At 51.1% G+C, this 18,212-nt stretch overlaps 1 protein-coding gene across 1 annotated transcript in view; it reads left to right on the top strand.

The window, feature by feature from the left end:
* The first annotated feature begins 1,121 nt into the window (after positions 1-1,121).
* The window catches only part of LOC140404103 (apoptosis regulator BAX-like), an 86,091-nt gene continuing 69,000 nt past the window's right edge, over positions 1,122-18,212 (top strand). Inside the window, exons 1-4 of the mRNA XM_072492516.1 lie at positions 1,122-1,198; positions 3,379-3,427; positions 4,552-4,719; positions 5,415-5,550. Of these exons, the coding sequence (XP_072348617.1) occupies positions 1,177-1,198; positions 3,379-3,427; positions 4,552-4,719; positions 5,415-5,550 (375 nt within the window). The 5' untranslated portion in view covers positions 1,122-1,176. The remainder of the gene's footprint in view (positions 1,199-3,378; positions 3,428-4,551; positions 4,720-5,414; positions 5,551-18,212) is intronic.

Here is an 18,212-nt window from a genome sequence, read left to right as displayed (position 1 = left end):
CCCCACCTCTATCCCCCCCCCCCCCCCCTCCTCATCCCCCTCCCCCCCCGCCTCATCCCCTCCCCCCCCCCTCCTCTATCCCCCTCCCCCCCCCTCCTCATCCCCCACCCCCCCCCCTCCTCTATCCCCCTCCCCCCCCCACCCTCCTCACCCCCCCTCACCCCCCCCCTCCTCACTCCCCCCTCCCCCCCCCCACCTCTCCCCCCCCCCCCCCCCCTCCTCTATCCCCCCCCCCCCCCCCCACTATCCCCCTCCCCCCCCCCCTCACTATCCCCCTCCCCCCCCCCTCACTATCCCCCTCCCCCCCCCCTCCTCTATCCCCCTCCCCCCCCCCCCTCCTCAATCCCCCCCCCCTCCTCTCCCCCTCCCCCCCTATCCCCCTCCCCCCCCCTCTCCCCCTCCCCCCCCTCCTCTATCCCCCTCCCCCCCCCTCCTCTATCCCCCTCCCCCCCCTCCTCTATCCCCCTCCCCCCTCCCTCCCCCCCCCCCCCTCCCTATCCCCCTCCCCCCCCTCTACCCCTCCCCCCCTCAATCCCCCTCCCCCCCCCTCCTCTATCCCCCCCCCCACCCCTCCCCCCCCTCCTCTATCCCCCTCCCCCCCCACCTCTCCCCCTCCCCCCCCCCTCCTCTATCCCCTCCCCCCCCCTCCTCTATCCCCCTCCCCCCCCCCTCCTCTATCCCCTCCCCCCCCCCTCCTCTATCCCCCTCCCCCCCCCTCCTCTATCCCCCTCCCCCCCCCCCCCTCCTCTATCCCCCTCCCCCCCCCCTCCTCTATCCCCCTCCCCCCCCCCTCCTCTATCCCCCCTCCCCCCCCCCTCCTCTATCCCCCTCCCCCCCCCCTACCCACACCCCTCTTATCCCCCTACCCCCCCCCACCTCTATCCCCTCCCCCCCCTCCCCCCCCTCCTCTATCCCCTCCCCCCCCTCCTCTATCCCCCTCCCCCCCCTCCTTACCCCCTCTACCCCCCCTCCTCTTCCCCCCACCCCCCCCCTCTATCCCCTCACCCCCACTCCTCTATCCCCCTCCCCCCCCTCCTCTATCCCCCTCCCCCCCCCTCCTCTATCCCCCTCCCCCTCTGGGATCTTGCTGTGCCACCCGCCGCCGCCATTAGTATTCCGTGGGGCGGGGCGGCGCATGCGCAGAGCGTGTCCGGGCCTCGGGCTGGAGCCGGGGCGATGGCGGAGCGCGAGGCAACCGGTAACCGCGAGAACCCCGGAGCCCAGCGTAACCCCCTCCCCCCTCCTCACCCCCCCTCCCCCCTCCTCACCCCCCCCCCCCTCCCCCCCCCACCACTCCCCCCCCACCCCCCCCCTCCTCACCTCCCCCCCCACCCCCCCCCTCCTCACCCCCCCCACCACACCCCCCCCACCCCCCCCCTCCCCCCCCCTCCTCACCCCCCCCCCCTCCCACCCCCCCCCCCCCTCCTCACCCCCCCACCCTCCTCACCCCCCCCCTCCCACCCCCCTCCCACCCCCCCCCCCTCACCCCCCCCCCCCTCACCCCCCCCCCCCCCTCACCCCCCCACCCCCCCCTCCTCACCCCCCCCCTCCCTCACCCCCCCCCCTCCTCACCCCCCCCCTCCTCACCCCCCACCCCCCCCACCCCTCCCCCCCTCTCCCCCCCCACCCCTCCTCCCCCCCCACCCCCCCCCCCCCCTCCCACCCCCCCTCCCCCCTCCCCCCCCCCCCCCTCACCCCCCCCCACCCCCCCCCCCCCCACCCCCCCCCCCCCCCCCCCCCCCCCCCCCCCCCCCCCCCCCCCACCCCCCCTCACCCCCCCCTCCCCCCCCTCACCCCCCCCTCACCCCCCCCTCCACCCCCCCCTCACCCCCCCCTCACCCCCCCCTCATCCCCCCTCCCCCCCTCCCCCCCTCCCCCCCTCCCCTCCCCTCCTCTCCCCCCCCTCCCCTCCTCTCCCCCCCCTCCCCTCCTCTCCCCCCCTCCCCTCCTCTCCCCCCCTCCCCTTCTCTCCCCCCTCCCCCCTCCCTCCCCCCTCCCCCCCTCCCCTCCCCCCTCCCCCCCTCCCCTCCTCCCCCCCTCCCCCCTCACCCCCCCCTCCCTCCCCCCCCTCCCTCCCCCCCCCTCCCTCCCCCTCCTCACCCCCCCTCCTCACCCCCCCCTCCTCACCCCCCCTCCCCCCCTCCCCACCCCCCCTCCCCCCCTCCCCCTCCCCCCCCCTCCCCCCCACCCCCCCTCCCCCCTCCCCCTCACCCCCCTCCCCCCTCCCCCTCCCCCCCCCCTCCCCCCTCCCCCTCTCCCCCTCCCCCCTCCCCCCCCCCTCCCCCTCCCCCCCCTCCCCCTCCCCACCCCCCCTCCCCTCCCCCCTCCCCCCTCCCCTCCCCCCTCCCCTCCCCTCCCCCCTCCCCCTCCCCTCCCCTCCCCCTCCCCCCTCCCCTCCCCTCCCCCTCCCCCTCCCCCTCCCCCCTCACCCCCTCACCCCCACCCCCCCTCCTCACCCCCCCCCTCCTCACCCCCCCCCTCCTCACCCCCCCTCACCCTCCCCCCTCACCCTCCCCCCTCACCCTCCCCCCCTCACCCCCCCCCCTCACCCCCCCTCCTCACCCCCCCCTCCTCACCCCCCCCTCCTCACCCCCCCCCACCCTCACCCCCCCCTCCTCTCACCCCCCCCCTCCTCTCACCCCCCCCTCCTCTCACCCCCCCCCTCCTCTCACCCCCCCCTTCCTCTCACCCCCCCTTCCTCTCACCCCCCCCTCCTCTCACCCCCCCCCTCCTCTCACCCCCCCCCTCCTCTCACCCCCCCCCACCTCCTCACCCCCCCCCTCCTCACCCCCCCCCTCCACCCCCCCCCCTCCTCACCCCCCCCCCTCCTCACCCCCCCCCCTCCTCACCCCCCCCCCTCCTCACCCCCCCCCCCTCCTCTCCCCCCCCCCCCTCCCCTCTCCCCCCCCCCCCTCCCTCTCCCCCCCCCCCCCCCCCTCCTCTCCCCCCCCCTCCTCTCTCCCCCCCCCCTCCTCTCCCCCCCCCCCTCCTCTCCCCCCCCCCCTCCTCTCCCCCCCCCCCTCCTCTCCCCCCCCCTCCTCTCCCCCCCCCTCCTCCTCTCCCCCCCCTCCTCCTCACCCCCCCCCTTACCCCCTCTGGATAAACACCCCACAATACCTTTGTTCCTCTGAGCTTCCGATTGTCCAGCCATTCACTGCGTCCTCCCTTGTCCTGTTCCTGCTGCCAAAGTGCTCTCCTCACCTGCAACTCACTGCCATCTCTCGCAGACAAGGACGTCACCACCTCTGTGTACCCTCACCACCCGCATTCTGTTACCCTGCCTCCAATCCTGATTCTTTCTTCTGTGGGAAAAATAAGATTCTTATTGTTGTTTTACTGTTGACTGCATCATTCCCTAACTTTGTGTTTTTCTTTCAGATCAAGTCAATGAGCAGATCATGCGCACAGGGGTCACACTTCTGCGGGGGTACGTGTCTGATTGGTTTGAATTTAATGCCTGCTCACCTGTAGCATTGCCCATAGTCAGACTGCTGCTGGCAATGTAACTGGCAATCTGGCTGGTCCCTTTAAGGGTTCTACACGGATTCACCTTGTGCAGAGGTCGGGAGGGGTCAATTTTTGGGCAATTACTTTTGGGAAGTTTGCTTCTCTGCTGTTGACCCAACAGCCTCACCAAGCTGCAAGTTCACAAATAACTGACTTGCCCTCCCGAGCTTTGTCAAAGGAAGATCATGCCAAACGAATTTGATTGAATTTTGAGGAGGTGATCGGATGTGTAGATGAGGATAAAGTGCAGTTGATGTAGTTTATATGGATTTCAGCAAAGCCTTTGACAAGGTTCCACATGGGAGACTGATAAAGAAGGTAAAAGCACACGGGATCCAGGGTAACTTGGCAAGTTGGATCCAAAATTGGCTTAGTGATAGGAGACAGAGGGTGGTGATAGAAGGCTGTGTGGAGGCTTGTGTCCAGCAGATCAGTGCTGGGTCCCTTATTGTTTGTGATATATAAAATGATATAGATGAGAATGAGGGGGTGGTGGAGAGAGAGTAACGGGACAACGGAGCGCTCGATGAATGGCAGGATACTAGGAAGCTCAGAGGAACAGAGTGATCTTGGGGTGTTTTTTCCGCAGATCCCTGAAGACAACAGGTCAGGTTAATGCGGTAGTTAAGAGATACGGGACACTTGATGTTATCAGTCGTGGCATAGATTATAAGAACAGGGAGGTTATGTTGGAGCTGTTACAGAACGTTGGTTAGGTCACAGCTGGAGTGTGCAGTTCTGGTCACCACACTATAGGAAGGATGTGATTGCACTGGAGGGGGTGCAGAGGAGATTCACCAGGATGTTGCCTGGGATGGAACATTTCAGCTATGAAGAGAGGCTGGAGTAGAGAAGGCTGAGAGGAGACCTGAGTGAGGTGTGTCGGATTCTGAAGGTATGGACAGGGTGGAGTGGAAGCAGCGTGAAGGGATAATAACATGGGCACGTCATTTTAAGAGTAGGTGATGACACAGGTGATGGGCCAGAAAGGTTCCACCTGTGCTGAAATTCCCGGCAGCATAACAAGCTTTTTGAAAATTTCAGATTTATCGTTGAACGGACGAATCGAAGAGCAGAAGGTTGTGAAAATCCTTTAACCATCACAGAGCTCGGAGGTAAAGAGAATGAACTGTGTAACCCCGATGTAAAGCGTCTTGGGGTTTGCCTGCGGCAGATTGGGGACGAGCTTGATGGCAACATGGAGCTACAGAGGTGAGGCTACAGTATAGACGTGCTCCTGAACTGGAACCTTGGTCTCCATAACTGCTCGGCAATTCGCTTTGTTACTGTGTCAGTTTCTTTGGTTCTTGTCTAGACCACAGGATGAGTCAACAGTGATCGGTCACTGGAGGAGGTAGAAGTGGGGATTGAACTCTGACTGCCTGTGCTCCCAGCCAGGAGATTGAACAAACCGTAATCCCATCACTCTCTGGGTTTGAGTCAGTAAACGTAAACCTAACCATAACACTTCTCAGAGCAGTCACTCTGAATGAACTGTGATGGTGTTAACCAGTTACCTGATTTAATGTCAGTTTTGCCACAGGTTGCGTGCTTTGTGTAGACACAATCTCGTGTGGTTTCTGATTTTGGGTAAAATCTTGTTGCAATCCATGATTTCAAAATTTGACGGCAAAGCAGCACGTAACTGGTGAGACCCTTTCTAGTCCTGTGACCAGGATTCTGCTGCTTGTCATCTCTCTCTAACCTCATGATCAGGCCTGGCTGGCCCAGGACCAAATCCTTCCACGCTCACCGGCCCTCTGTATAATGCAGTGGTTGTGATCTGATGCTCTCGCGGTTGATGTATTTGAATTTCTCGGCCACCTTCTGCCTTGCATCCTGTAACCTGGTCTGTTTGATGGTCATACTGATCAAGTTGGTTAATTTGAGCTTCCTCCCGCACACAGGATGATCGAAAACATTGGCAGCAAGTGTCCCAAGGAAATGTTTTTCAAAGTGGCCAAGGAACAATTTGCCGATGGAGTCATCAATTGGGGGAGAGTGGTGACTCTCTTCTACTTTGCCTGCAAGCTTGTTGTGAAGGTACAGCTGCTTTCTGTCGGGGAGGGCAGGAGGGGTGTTGATGCAGCGACAAACTAACTCATCTGCATTCTGGGAACATCCCCACGGCTACGACTGCTCAGCTGCAGTGTTGCAGGAGTGGTGTCCGAAATATTCTCCAAATGAGACTCTCAGTCATTCTCAGTTACCCAGAGGAGCAGCTTTAAACAAACATAAACAGAGTTTTATACATTGGCCATGTGGGGGCTGGATAATCCCAAGTATGGTGGGGCTAAGCTGAGACAGGCACAAGTTTTACAATATGAAGAAGATTAATGAAGCAGTATCAAACCTTAAATTCTATAGTCTATAAGATGAAGCCAAATCAGAACTTCAAAATAACCCAGGCTAGATAGAAATGTAATGAGCGAAAAATACATTTTAGGTGGGTATTAAAATTCCTTTTATTCAAATCATTAGGCTGATAGAGTGGGGATGCAAATGGGGAAGGATCTTAATGGGAGAGGAATTTCAATCAACCAAGCTGCCATTGCTTGTTCCGGACAAGTTCCTCTTCGTCACCCGGTGCGCGTGTCTGCCTGTGTGTATATGTGCCTGTCTGCCTGTGTGTATATGTGCCTGTCTGCCTGTGTGTATATGTGCCTGTCGGCCTGTGTGTATATGTGCCTGTCGGCCTGTGTGTATATGTGCCTGTCTGCCTGTTTGTATATGTGCCTGTCTGCCTGTGTGTATATGTGCCTGTCTGCCAGTGTGTATATGTGCCAGTGTGTATATGTGCCTGTGTGTATATGTGCCTGTCTGCCTGTGTGTATATGTGCCTGTGTGCATATGTGCCTGTCTGCCTGTGTGTATATGTGCATATGTGCCTGTGTGTATATGTGCCTGTGTGTATATGTGCCTGTCTGCCTGTGTGTATATGTGCCTGTGTGTATATGTGCCTGTCTGCCTGTGTGTATATGTGCCAGTGTGTATATGTGCCTGTCTGCCTGTGTGTATATGTGCCAGTGTGTATATGTGCCTGTGTGTATATGTGCCAGTGTGTATATGTGCCTGTCTGCCTGTGTGTGTATATGTGCCTGTGTGTATATGTGCCTGTCTGCCTGTGTGTATATGTGCCTGTCTGCCTGTGTGTATATGTGCCTGTATGTATATGTGCCTGTGTGTATATGTGCCTGTCTGCCTGTGTGTATATGTGCCTGTGTGTATATGTGCCTGTGTGTATATGTGCCAGTGTGTGTATGTGCTTGTCTGCCTGTGTGTATATGTGCCTGTCTGCCTGTGTGTATATGTGCCTGTCTGCCTGTATGTATATGTGCCTGTGTGTATATGTGCCTGTCTGCCTGTGTGTATATGTGCCTGTGTGTATATGTGCCTGTCTGCCTGTGTATATGTGCCTGTCTGCCTGTGTGTATACGTGCCTGTGTGTATATGTGCCTGCCTGCCTGTGTGTATACGTGCCTGTGTGTATACGTGCCTGTGTGTATACGTGCCTGTGTGTATACGTGCCTGTGTGTATATGTGCCTGTCTGCCTGTGTGTATACGTGCCTGTGTGTATACGTGCCTGTCTGCCTGTGTGTATACGTGCCTGTGTGTATACGTGCCTGCCTGCCTGTGTGTATACGTGCCTGTCTGCCTGTGTGTATATGTGTCTTGTCTGCCTGTGTGTATATGTCTACCTGTGTATTTGAACATGGAGTGCAGAAGGAGGCCATTCGGCCCATCAAATCTGCACAGACCCACTTAAACCCTCACTTCCACCCTATCCCTGTAACCCAATAACCCCTCCTAACCTTTTTGGTCACTAAGGGTAATTTATAATGACCAACCCACCTAATCTGCACGTCATTAGACTGTGGGAGCAACCCGGAGGAAGCCCACGCAGACACGGGGAGAACGTGCAGACTCGCACAGACAGTGACCGAGCGGGGAAACGAACCTGGGACCCTGGGGCTGAGAGGCCACAGTGCTAGCCACTTGTGCTACCGTGCTGCCCTATATGTGTGTATGTGTCTCCCTGCATGCGTGTATGTGTCTGCCTGTGTGTATGTGTCTCTGCCTGTGTGTGTATGTGTCTGTGTATATTTGTCTGTCTGCCTGTTTGTATATGTGTCTGCCTGTATATATATGTGTCTGCCAGTGTATATGTGTCTCTGTCTGTGTTTATATGTGTCTGTCTGTGTTTATATGTGTCTCTCTGTGTGTGTATATGTGTCTGTCTGTTTGTATATGTGTCTGCCTGCCTGTGTGTGTATATATGTCTGCCTGCCAACATGTCTGCCAGTGTGTATATTTGTGCGTATATGTGTCTGTCTGCCTGTGTGTATTTGTATGCCTGTGTGGATGTGTGTCTGCCTATGTGTATATGTGTCTGTGTGTATATGTGTCTGCCTGCCAGTGTGTATGTGTCTGTCTGTGTGTATATATGTCTGTCTGCCCGTGTGTATATATGTCTGTCTGCCTGTGTGTATATGTGTCTGCCTGTTGTGTATATGTGTCTGCCTGACTGTGTGTATATGTGTCTGCCTGTGTACATGTATCTGTCTGCCTGTGTGTGTATGTGTCTGTGTGTATATATGTCTGTCTGCCTGTGTGTATAAATGTCTGTCTGCCTGTGTGTATATGTGTCTGCCTGTGTGTATATGTGTCTGCCTGTTGTGTATATGTGTCTGCCTGTTGTCTATATGTGTCTGCCTGACTGTGTGTATATGTGTCTGTCTGTACATGTATGTGTCTGCCTGTTATGTGTATGTGCCTGTACGCCTGTGTGTGTGTGTTATACTCCGTACTGTGCAGTCTGCAGTTATACTTCGTACTGTACAGTCTGCAGTTATACTTCGTACTGTACAGTCTGCAGTTATACTTCGTACTGTACAGTCTGCAGTTATACTTCGTACTGTGCAGTCTGCTGTTATACTTCGTACTGTGCAGTCTGCAGTTGCACTTCGTACTGTGCGGTCTGCAGTTGTACTTCGTACTGTGCGGTCTGCAGTTGTACTTCGTACTGTGCAGTCTGCAGTTATACTCCGTACTGTGCAGTCTGCAGTTATACTCCGTACTGTGCAGTCTGCAGTTATACTCCGTACTGTACAGTCTGCAGTTATACTTCGTACTGTGCAGTCTGCAGTTATACTCCGTACTGTACAGTCTGCAGTTATACTTCGTACTGTACAGTCTGCAGTTATACTTTGTACTGTACAGTCTGCAGTTATACTCCTACTGTACAGTCTGCAGTTATACTTCGTACTGTACAGTCTGCAGTTATACTACGTACTGTGCAGTCTGCAGTTATCCTCCGTACTGTGCAGTCTGCAGTTATACTCCGTACTGTGCAGTCTGCAGTTATACTTTGTACTGTGCAGTCTGCAGTTATACTTCGTACTGTACAGTCTGCAGTTATACTTCGTACTGTGCAGTCTGCAGTTATACTTCGTACTGTGCAGTCTGCAGTTGTACTTCGTACTGTACAGTCTGCAGTTATACTCCTACTGTACAGTCTGCAGTTATACTCCTACTGTACAGTCTGCAGTTATACTTCGTACAGTACAGTCTGCAGTTATACTTCATACTGTACAGTCTGCAGTTATACTCCGTGCTGTACAGTCTGCAATTATACTCCGTGCTGTACAGTCTGCAGTTATACTTCGTACTGTACAGTCTGCAGTTATACTCCGTACTGTACAGTCTGCAGTTATACTTCGTACTGTACAGTCTGCAGTTATACTTCGTACTGTACAGTCTGCAGTTCTACTCCATACTGTGCAGTCTGCAGTTATACTTCGTACTGTACAGTCTGCAGTTATACTCCGTACTGTACAGTCTGCAGTAATACTTCGTACTGTACAGTCTGCAGTTATACTTCGTACTGTGCAGTCTGCAGTTCTACTTCGTACTGTGCAGTCTGCTGTTATACTTGGTACTGTGCAGTCTGCAGTTATACTCTACTGTACAGTCTGCAGTTATACTTTGTACTGTACAGTCTGCAGTTATACTTTGTACTGTACAGTCTGCAGTTATACTCCGTACTGTACAGTCTGCAGTTATACTTCGTACTGTACAGTCTGCAGATATACTTCGTACTGTACAGTCTGCAGTTATACTCCTACTGTACAGTCTGCAGTTATACTTCGTACTGTACAGTCTGCAGTTATACTACGTACTGTGCAGTCTGCAGTTATCCTCCGTACTGTGCAGTCTGCAGTTATACTCCGTACTGTGCAGTCTGCAGTTATACTTCGTACTGTACAGTCTGCAGTTATACTCCGTACTGTACAGTCTGCAGTAATACTTCGTACTGTACAGTCTGCAGTTATACTTCGTACTGTGCAGTCTGCAGTTATACTTCGTACTGTGCAGTCTGCTGTTATACTTGGTACTGTGCAGTCTGCAGTTATACTCTACTGTACAGTCTGCAGTTATACTTCGTACTGTACAGTCTGCAGTTATACTCCGTACTGTACAGTCTGCAGTTATACTTCGTACTGTACAGTCTGCAGTTATACTTCGTACTGTACAGTCTGCAGTTATAGTTCGTACTGTACAGACTGCAGTTATACTTCGTACTGTACAGTCTGCAGTTATACTTCGTACTGTACAGTCTGCAGTTATACTTCGTACGGTACAGTCTGCAGTTATACTTCGTACTGTACAGTCTGCAGTTATACTTCGTACTGTGCAGTCTGCAGTTATACTTCGTACTGTACAGTCTGCAGTTATACTTCGTACTGTACAGTCTGCAGTTATACTCCGTACTGTACAGTCTGCAGTTATACTTCGTACTCTGCAGTCTGCAGTTATCCTCCGTACTGTGCAGTCTGCAGTTATCCTCCGTACTGTGGAGTCTGCAGTTATACTTCGTACTGTACAGTCTGCAGTTATACTCCGTACTGTGGAGTCTGCAGTTATACTTCGTACTGTACAGTCTGCAGTTATACTTCGTACTGTACAGTCTGCAGTTATACTCCGTATTGTGCAGTCTGCAGTTATACTTCGTACTGTGCAGTCTGCAGTTATCCTCCGTACTGTGCAGTCTGCAGTTATCCTCCGTACTGTGGAGTCTGCAGTTATACTTCGTACTGTACAGTCTGCAGTTATACTCCGTACTGTGGAGTCTGCAGTTATACTTCGTACTGTGGAGTCTGCAGTTATACTTCGTACTGTGGAGTCTGCAGTTATACTTCGTACTGTACAGTCTGCAGTTATACTTCGTACTGTACAGTCTGCAGTTATACTCCGTACTGTGCAGTCTGCAGTTATACTCCGTACTGTGGAGTCTGCAGTTATACTTCGTACTGTGCAGTCTGCAGTTATACTTCGTACTGTACAGTCTGCAGTTATACTCCGTACTGTACAGTCTGCAGTTATACTCCGTATTGTGCAGTCTGCAGTTATACTTCATACTGTGCAGTCTGCAGTTATACTCCGTACTGTACAGTCTGCAGTTATACTCCGTACTGTACAGTCTGCAGTTATACTCCGTCCTGTGCAGTCTGCAGTTATACTTCATACTGTGCAGTCTGCAGTTATACTCCGTACTGTACAGTCTGCAGTTATACTCCGTATTGTGCAGTCTGCAGTTATACTCCGTACTGTACAGTCTGCAGTTAAACACCGTACTGTACAGTCTGCAGTCATACTCCGTACTGTACAGTCTGCAGTTATACTCCGTCCTGTGCAGTCTGCAGTTATACTTCGTACTGTACAGTCTGCAGTTCTACTTCGTACTGTACACTCTGCAGTTATACTTCGTACTGTACAGTCTGCAGTTATACTTCGTACTGTACAGTCTGCAGTTATACTCCTACTGTACAGTCTGCAGTTATACTTCGTACTGTACAGTCTGCAGTTATACTTCGTGCTGTACAGTCTGCAGTTATACTTCGTACTGTACAGTCTGCAGTTATACTTCGTACTGTACAGCCTGCAGTTATACTCCGTACTGTACAGTCTGCAGTTATACTTCGTACTGTACAGTCTGCAGTTATACTTCGTACTGTACAGTGTGCAGTTCTACTGCATACTGTGCAGTCTGCAGTTATACTCCGTACTGTACAGTCTGCAGTTATACTTCGTACTGTACAGTCTGCAGTTATACTTCGTACTGTACAGTCTGCAGTTATACTTCGTACTGTACAGTGTGCAGTTCTACTGCATACTGTGCAGTCTGCAGTTATACTTCGTACTGTACAGTCTGCAGTTATACTCCGTACTGTGCGGTCTGCAGTTATACTACGTACTGTACAGTCTGCAGTTATACTTCGTACTGTGCAGTCTGCAGTTATACTTCGTGCTGTACAGTCTGCAGTTATACTCCGTGCTGTACAGTCTGCAGTTATACTTCGTACTGTACAGTCTGCAGTTATACTCCGTACTGTACAGTCTGCAGTTATACTTCGTACTGTACAGTCTGCAGTTCTACTGCATACTGTGCAGTCTGCAGTTATACTTCGTACTGTACAGTCTGCAGTTATACTCCGTACTGTACAGTCTGCAGTAATACTTCGGACTGTACAGTCTGCAGTTATACTTCGTACTGTGCAGTCTGCAGTTATACTTCGTACTGTGCAGTCTGCTGTTATACTTGGTACCGTGCAGTCTGCAGTTATACTCCGTACTGTACAGTCTGCAGTTATACTTCGTACTGTACAGTCTGCAGTTATACTACGTACTGTGCAGTCTGCAGTTATCCTCCGTACTGTGCAGTCTGCAGTTATACTCCGTACTGTGCAGTCTGCAGTTATACTTCGTACTGTACAGTCTGCAGTTATACTCCGTACTGTACAGTCTGCAGTAATACTTCGTACTGTACAGTCTGCAGTTATACTTCGTACTGTGCAGTCTGCAGTTATACTCCGTACTGTACAGTCTGCAGTTATACTTCGTACTGTACAGTCTGCAGTTATACTCCGTACTGTACAGTCTGCAGTAATACTTCGTACTGTACAGTCTGCAGTTATACTTCGTACTGTACAGTCTGCAGTTATACTTCGTACTGTACAGTCTGCAGTTATAGTTCGTACTGTACAGTCTGCTGTTCTACTGCGTACTGTGCAGTCTGCAGTTATACTCCGTACTGTACAGTCTGCAGTTATACTTCGTACGGTACAGTCTGCAGTTATACTTCGTACTGTACAGTCTGCAGTTATACTTCGTACTGTGCAGTCTGCAGTTATACTTCGTACTGTACAGTCTGCAGTTATACTTCGTACTGTACAGTCTGCAGTTATACTCCGTACTGTACAGTCTGCAGTTATACTTCGTACTGTGCAGTCTGCAGTTATCCTCCGTACTGTGCAGTCTGCAGTTATCCTCCGTACTGTGGAGTCTGCAGTTATACTTCGTACTGTACAGTCTGCAGTTATACTCCGTACTGTGGAGTCTGCAGTTATACTTCGTACTGTACAGTCTGCAGTTATACTTCGTACTGTACAGTCTGCAGTTATACTCCGTATTGTGCAGTCTGCAGTTATACTTCGTACTGTGCAGTCTGCAGTTATCCTCCGTACTGTGCAGTCTGCAGTTATCCTCCGTACTGTGGAGTCTGCAGTTATACTTCGTACTGTACAGTCTGCAGTTATACTCCGTACTGTGGAGTCTGCAGTTATACTTCGTACTGTGGAGTCTGCAGTTATACTTCGTACTGTGGAGTCTGCAGTTATGCTTCGTACTGTACAGTCTGCAGTTATACTTCGTACTGTACAGTCTGCAGTTATACTCCGTACTGTGCAGTCTGCAGTTATACTCCGTACTGTGGAGTCTGCAGTTATACTTCGTACTGTGCAGTCTGCAGTTATACTTCATACTGTGCAGTCTGCAGTTATACTCCGTACTGTACAGTCTGCAGTTATACTCCGTATTGTGCAGTCTGCAGTTATACTCCGTACTGTACAGTCTGCAGTTATACTCCGTACTGTGCAGTCTGCAGTTATACTCCGTACTGTACAGTCTGCAGTTATACACCGTACTGTACAGTCTGCAGTCATACTCCGTACTGTACAGTCTGCAGTTATACTCCGTCCTGTGCAGTCTGCAGTTATACTTCGTACTGTACACTCTGCAGTTATACTTCGTACTGTACAGTCTGCAGTTATACTTCGTACTGTACAGTCTGCAGTTATACTCCTACTGTACAGTCTGCAGTTATACTTCGTACTGTACAGTCTGCAGTTATACTTCGTACTGTACAGTCTGCAGTTATACTTCGTACTGTACAGCCTGCAGTTATACTCCGTACTGTACAGTCTGCAGTTATACTTCGTACTGTACAGTCTGCAGTTATACTTCGTACTGTACAGTGTGCAGTTCTACTGCATACTGTGCAGTCTGCAGTTATACTCCGTACTGTACAGTCTGCAGTTATACTTCGTACTGTACAGTCTGCAGTTATACTTCGTACTGTACAGTGTGCAGTTCTACTGCATACTGTGCAGTCTGCAGTTATACTTCGTACTGTACAGTCTGCAGTTATACTCCGTACTGTGCGGTCTGCAGTTATACTACGTACTGTACAGTCTGCAGTTATACTTCGTACTGTGCAGTCTGCAGTTATACTTCGTGCTGTACAGTCTGCAGTTATACTCCGTGCTGTACAGTCTGCAGTTATACTTCGTACTGTACAGTCTGCAGTTATACTCCGTACTGTACAGTCTGCAGTTATACTTCGTACTGTACAGTCTGCAGTTATACTTCGTACTGTACAGTGTGCAGTTCTACTGCATACTGTGCAGTCTGCAGTTATACTTCGTACTGTACAGTCTGCAGTTATACTCCGTACTGTACAGTCTGCAGTAATAATTCGGACTGTACAGTCTGCAGTTATACTTCGTACTGTGCAGTCTGCAGTTATACTTCGTACTGTGCAGTCTGCTGTTATACTTGGTACCGTGCAGTCTGCAGTTATACTCCGTACTGTACAGTCTGCTGTTATACTTTGTACTGTGCAGTCGGCAGTTATACTCCGTACCGTACAGTCTGCAGTTATACTTTGTACTGTACAGTCTGCAGTTATACTCCGTACTGTACAGTCTGCAGTTATACTTCGTACTGTACAGTCTGCAGTTATACTTCGTACTGTACAGTCTGCAGTTATACTCCTCCTGTACAGTCTGCAGTTATACTTCGTACTGTACAGTCTGCAGTTATACTGCGTACTGTGCAGTCTGCAGTTATCCTCCGTACTGTGCAGTCTGCAGTTATACTCCGTACTGTGCAGTCTGCAGTTATACTTCGTACTGTGCAGTCTGCAGTTATACTTCGTACTGTACAGTCTGCAGTTGTACTTCGTACTGTGCAGTCTGCAGTTATCCTCCGTACTGTGTAGTCTGCAGTTATCCTCCGTACTGTGCAGTCTGCAGTTATCCTCCGTACTGTGCAGTCTGCAGTTATACTCCGTACTGTGCAGTCTGCAGTTATACTTCGTACTGTACAGTCTGCAGTTATACTTCGTACTGTACAGTCTGCAGATATACTCCGTATTGTACAGTCTGCAGTTATACTTCGTACTGTACAGTCTGCAGTTATACTTCGTACTGTACAGTCTGCAGTTATCCTCCGTACTGTGCAGTCTGCAGTTATACTCCGTACTGTGCAGTCTGCAGTTATACTTCGTACTGTACAGTCTGCAGTTATACTTCGTACTGTACAGTCTGCAGATATACTCCGTACTGTACAGTCTGCAGTTATACTTCGTACAGTACAGTCTGCAGTTATACTTCGTACTGTACAGTCTGCAGTTATACTTCGTACTGTGCAGTCTGCAGTTATCCCCCGTACTGTGCAGTCTGCAGTTATCCTCCGTACTGTGGAGTCTGCAGTTATACTCCGTACTGTACAGTCTGCAGTTATACTCTGTACTGTACAGTCTGCAGTTATACTCCGTACTGTACAGTCTGCAGTTATACACCGTACTGTACAGCCTGCAGTTATACTCCGTACTGTACAGTCTGCAGTTATACTTCGTACTGTACAGTCTGCAGTTATACTTCGTACTGTACAGTCTGCAGTTATACTCCGTACTGTGCAGTCTGCAGTTATACTCCGGACTGTGGAGTCTGCAGTTATCCTCCGTATTGTGCAGTCTGCAGTTATTCTTCGTACTGTACAGTCTGCAGTTATACTTCGTACTGTGCAGGCTGCAGTTATACTTCGTACTGTGCAGTCTGCAGTTATTCTTCGTACTGTGCAGTCTGCAGTTATCCTCCGTATTGTGCAGTCTGCAGTTATACTTCGTACTGTGCAGTCTGCAGTTACACTTCGTACTGTACAGTCTGCAGTTTTACTTCGTACTGTGCAGTCTGCAGTTATCCTCTGTACTGTGCAGTCTGCAGTTGTACTTCGTACTGTACAGTCTGCAGTTATACTTCGTACTGTACAGTCTGCAGTTATCCTCCGTACTGTGGAGTCTGCAGTTATGCTTCGTACTGTACAGTCTGCAGTTATACTCCGTACTGTGGAATCTGCAGTTATACTTCGTACTGTACAGTCTGCAGTTATACTCCGTACTGTGCAGTCTGCAGTTATACTTCGTACTGTACAGTCTGCAGTCATACTTCGTACTGTGCAGTCTGCAGTTATCCTCCGTACTGTGCAGTCTGCAGTTATACTTCGTACTGTACAGTCTGCAGTTATACTCCGTACTGTGGAGTCTGCAGTTATACTTCGTACTGTACAGTCTGCAGTCATACTTCGTACTGTGCAGTCTGCAGTCATCCTCCGTACTGTGCAGTCTGCAGTTATACTTCGTACTGTGCAGTCTGCAGTTATCCTCCGCACTGTGGAGTCTGCAGTTATACTTCGTACTGTACAGTCTGCAGTTATACTCCGTACTGTGGAGTCTGCAGTTATACTTCGTACTGTACAGTCTGCAGTTATACTTCGTACTGTACACTCTGCAGTTATACTCCGTGCTGTACAGTCTGCAGTTATACTTCGTACTGTACAGTCTGCAGTTATACTCCTACTGTACAGTCTGCAGTTATACTTCATACTGTACAGTCTGCAGTTATACTCCGTGCTGTACAGTCTGCAGTTATACTTCATACTGTACAGTCTGCAGTTATACTCCTACTGTACAGTCTGCAGTTATACTACGTACTGTGCAGTCTGCAGTTATCCTCCGTACTGTGCAGTCTGCAGTTATACTCCGTACTGTACAGTCTGCAGTAATACTTCGTACTGTACAGTCTGCAGTAATACTCCGTACTGTACAGTCTGCAGTTATACTTCGTACTGTGCAGTCTGCAGTTATACTTCGTACTGTACAGTCTGCAGTTATACTTCGTACTGTACAGTCTGCAGTTATACTTCGTACTGTGCAGTCTGCAGTTATACTTCGTACTGTACAGTCTGCAGTAATACTCCGTACTGTACAGTCTGCAGTTATACTTCGTACTGTGCAGTCTGCAGTTATACTTCGTACTGTACAGTCTGCAGTTATACTTCGTACTGTACAGTCTGCAGTTATACTTCGTACTGTGCAGCCTGCAGTTATACTCCGTACTGTAAAGTCTGCAGTTATCCTCCGTACTGTGCAGTCTGCAGTAATACTCCGTACTGTACAGTCTGCAGTTATACTTCGTACTGTGCAGTCTGCAGTTATACTTCGTACTGTGCAGCCTGCAGTTATACTTCGTACTGTACAGTCTGCAGTTATACTTCGTACTGTGCAGCCTGCAGTTATACTCCGTACTGTGCAGTCTGCAGTTATCCTCCGTACTGTACAGTCTGCAGTTATACTTCGTACTGTGCAGTCTGCAGTTATACTTCGTACTGTACAGTCTGCAGTAATACTCCGTACTGTACAGTCTGCAGTTATACTTCGTACTGTGCAGTCTGCAGTTATACTTCGTACTGTACGGTCTGCAGTTATACTTCGTACTGTACAGTCTGCAGTTATACTTCGTACTGTGCAGCCTACAGTTATACTCCGTACTGTAAAGTCTGCAGTTATCCTCCGTACTGTGCAGTCTGCAGTAATACTCCGTACTGTACAGTCTGCAGTTATACTTCGTACTGTGCAGTCTGCAGTTATACTTCGTACTGTGCAGTCTGCAGTTATACTTCGTACTGTGCAGCCTGCAGTTATACTTCGTACTGTACAGTCTGCAGTTATACTTCGTACTGTGCAGCCTGCAGTTATACTCCGTACTGTGCAGTCTGCAGTTATCCTCCGTGCTGTACCGTCTGCAGTTATACTCCGTGCTGTACAGTCTGCAGTTATACTACGTACTGTACAGTCTGCAGTTATACTCCGTACTCTGCAGTCTGCAGTTATACTCCGTACTGTGGAGTCTGCAGTTATACTTCGTACTGTACAGTCTGCAGTTATACTTCGTACTGTGCAGTCTGCAGTTATACTTCGTACTGTACAGTCTGCAGTTATACTTCGTACTGTACAGTCTGCAGTTATACTTCGTACTGTACAGTCTGCAGTTATACTCCGTACTGTGCAGTCTGCAGTTATACTCCGTACTCTGCAGTCTGCCGTTATACTTCGTACTGTGCAGTCTGCAGTTATACTTCGTACTGTGCAGTCTGCAGTTATACTTCGTACTGTGCAGTCTGCAGTTATACTTCGTACTGTGCAGTCTGCAGTTATACTTCGTACTGTGCAGTCCGCGGATGGATATGGCTGGCACGAGGGGACATAACATTAAACTGAGGGGGAATAGATATCGGACAGAGGTCA

This window comes from Scyliorhinus torazame, chromosome 29 (assembly GCF_047496885.1).
Source record: "Scyliorhinus torazame isolate Kashiwa2021f chromosome 29, sScyTor2.1, whole genome shotgun sequence".
Lineage (NCBI taxonomy): Eukaryota > Metazoa > Chordata > Chondrichthyes > Carcharhiniformes > Scyliorhinidae > Scyliorhinus > Scyliorhinus torazame.
Note: the sequence above shows the minus strand (reverse complement) of the source record. Positions and strands in the feature narration are given on the sequence as shown.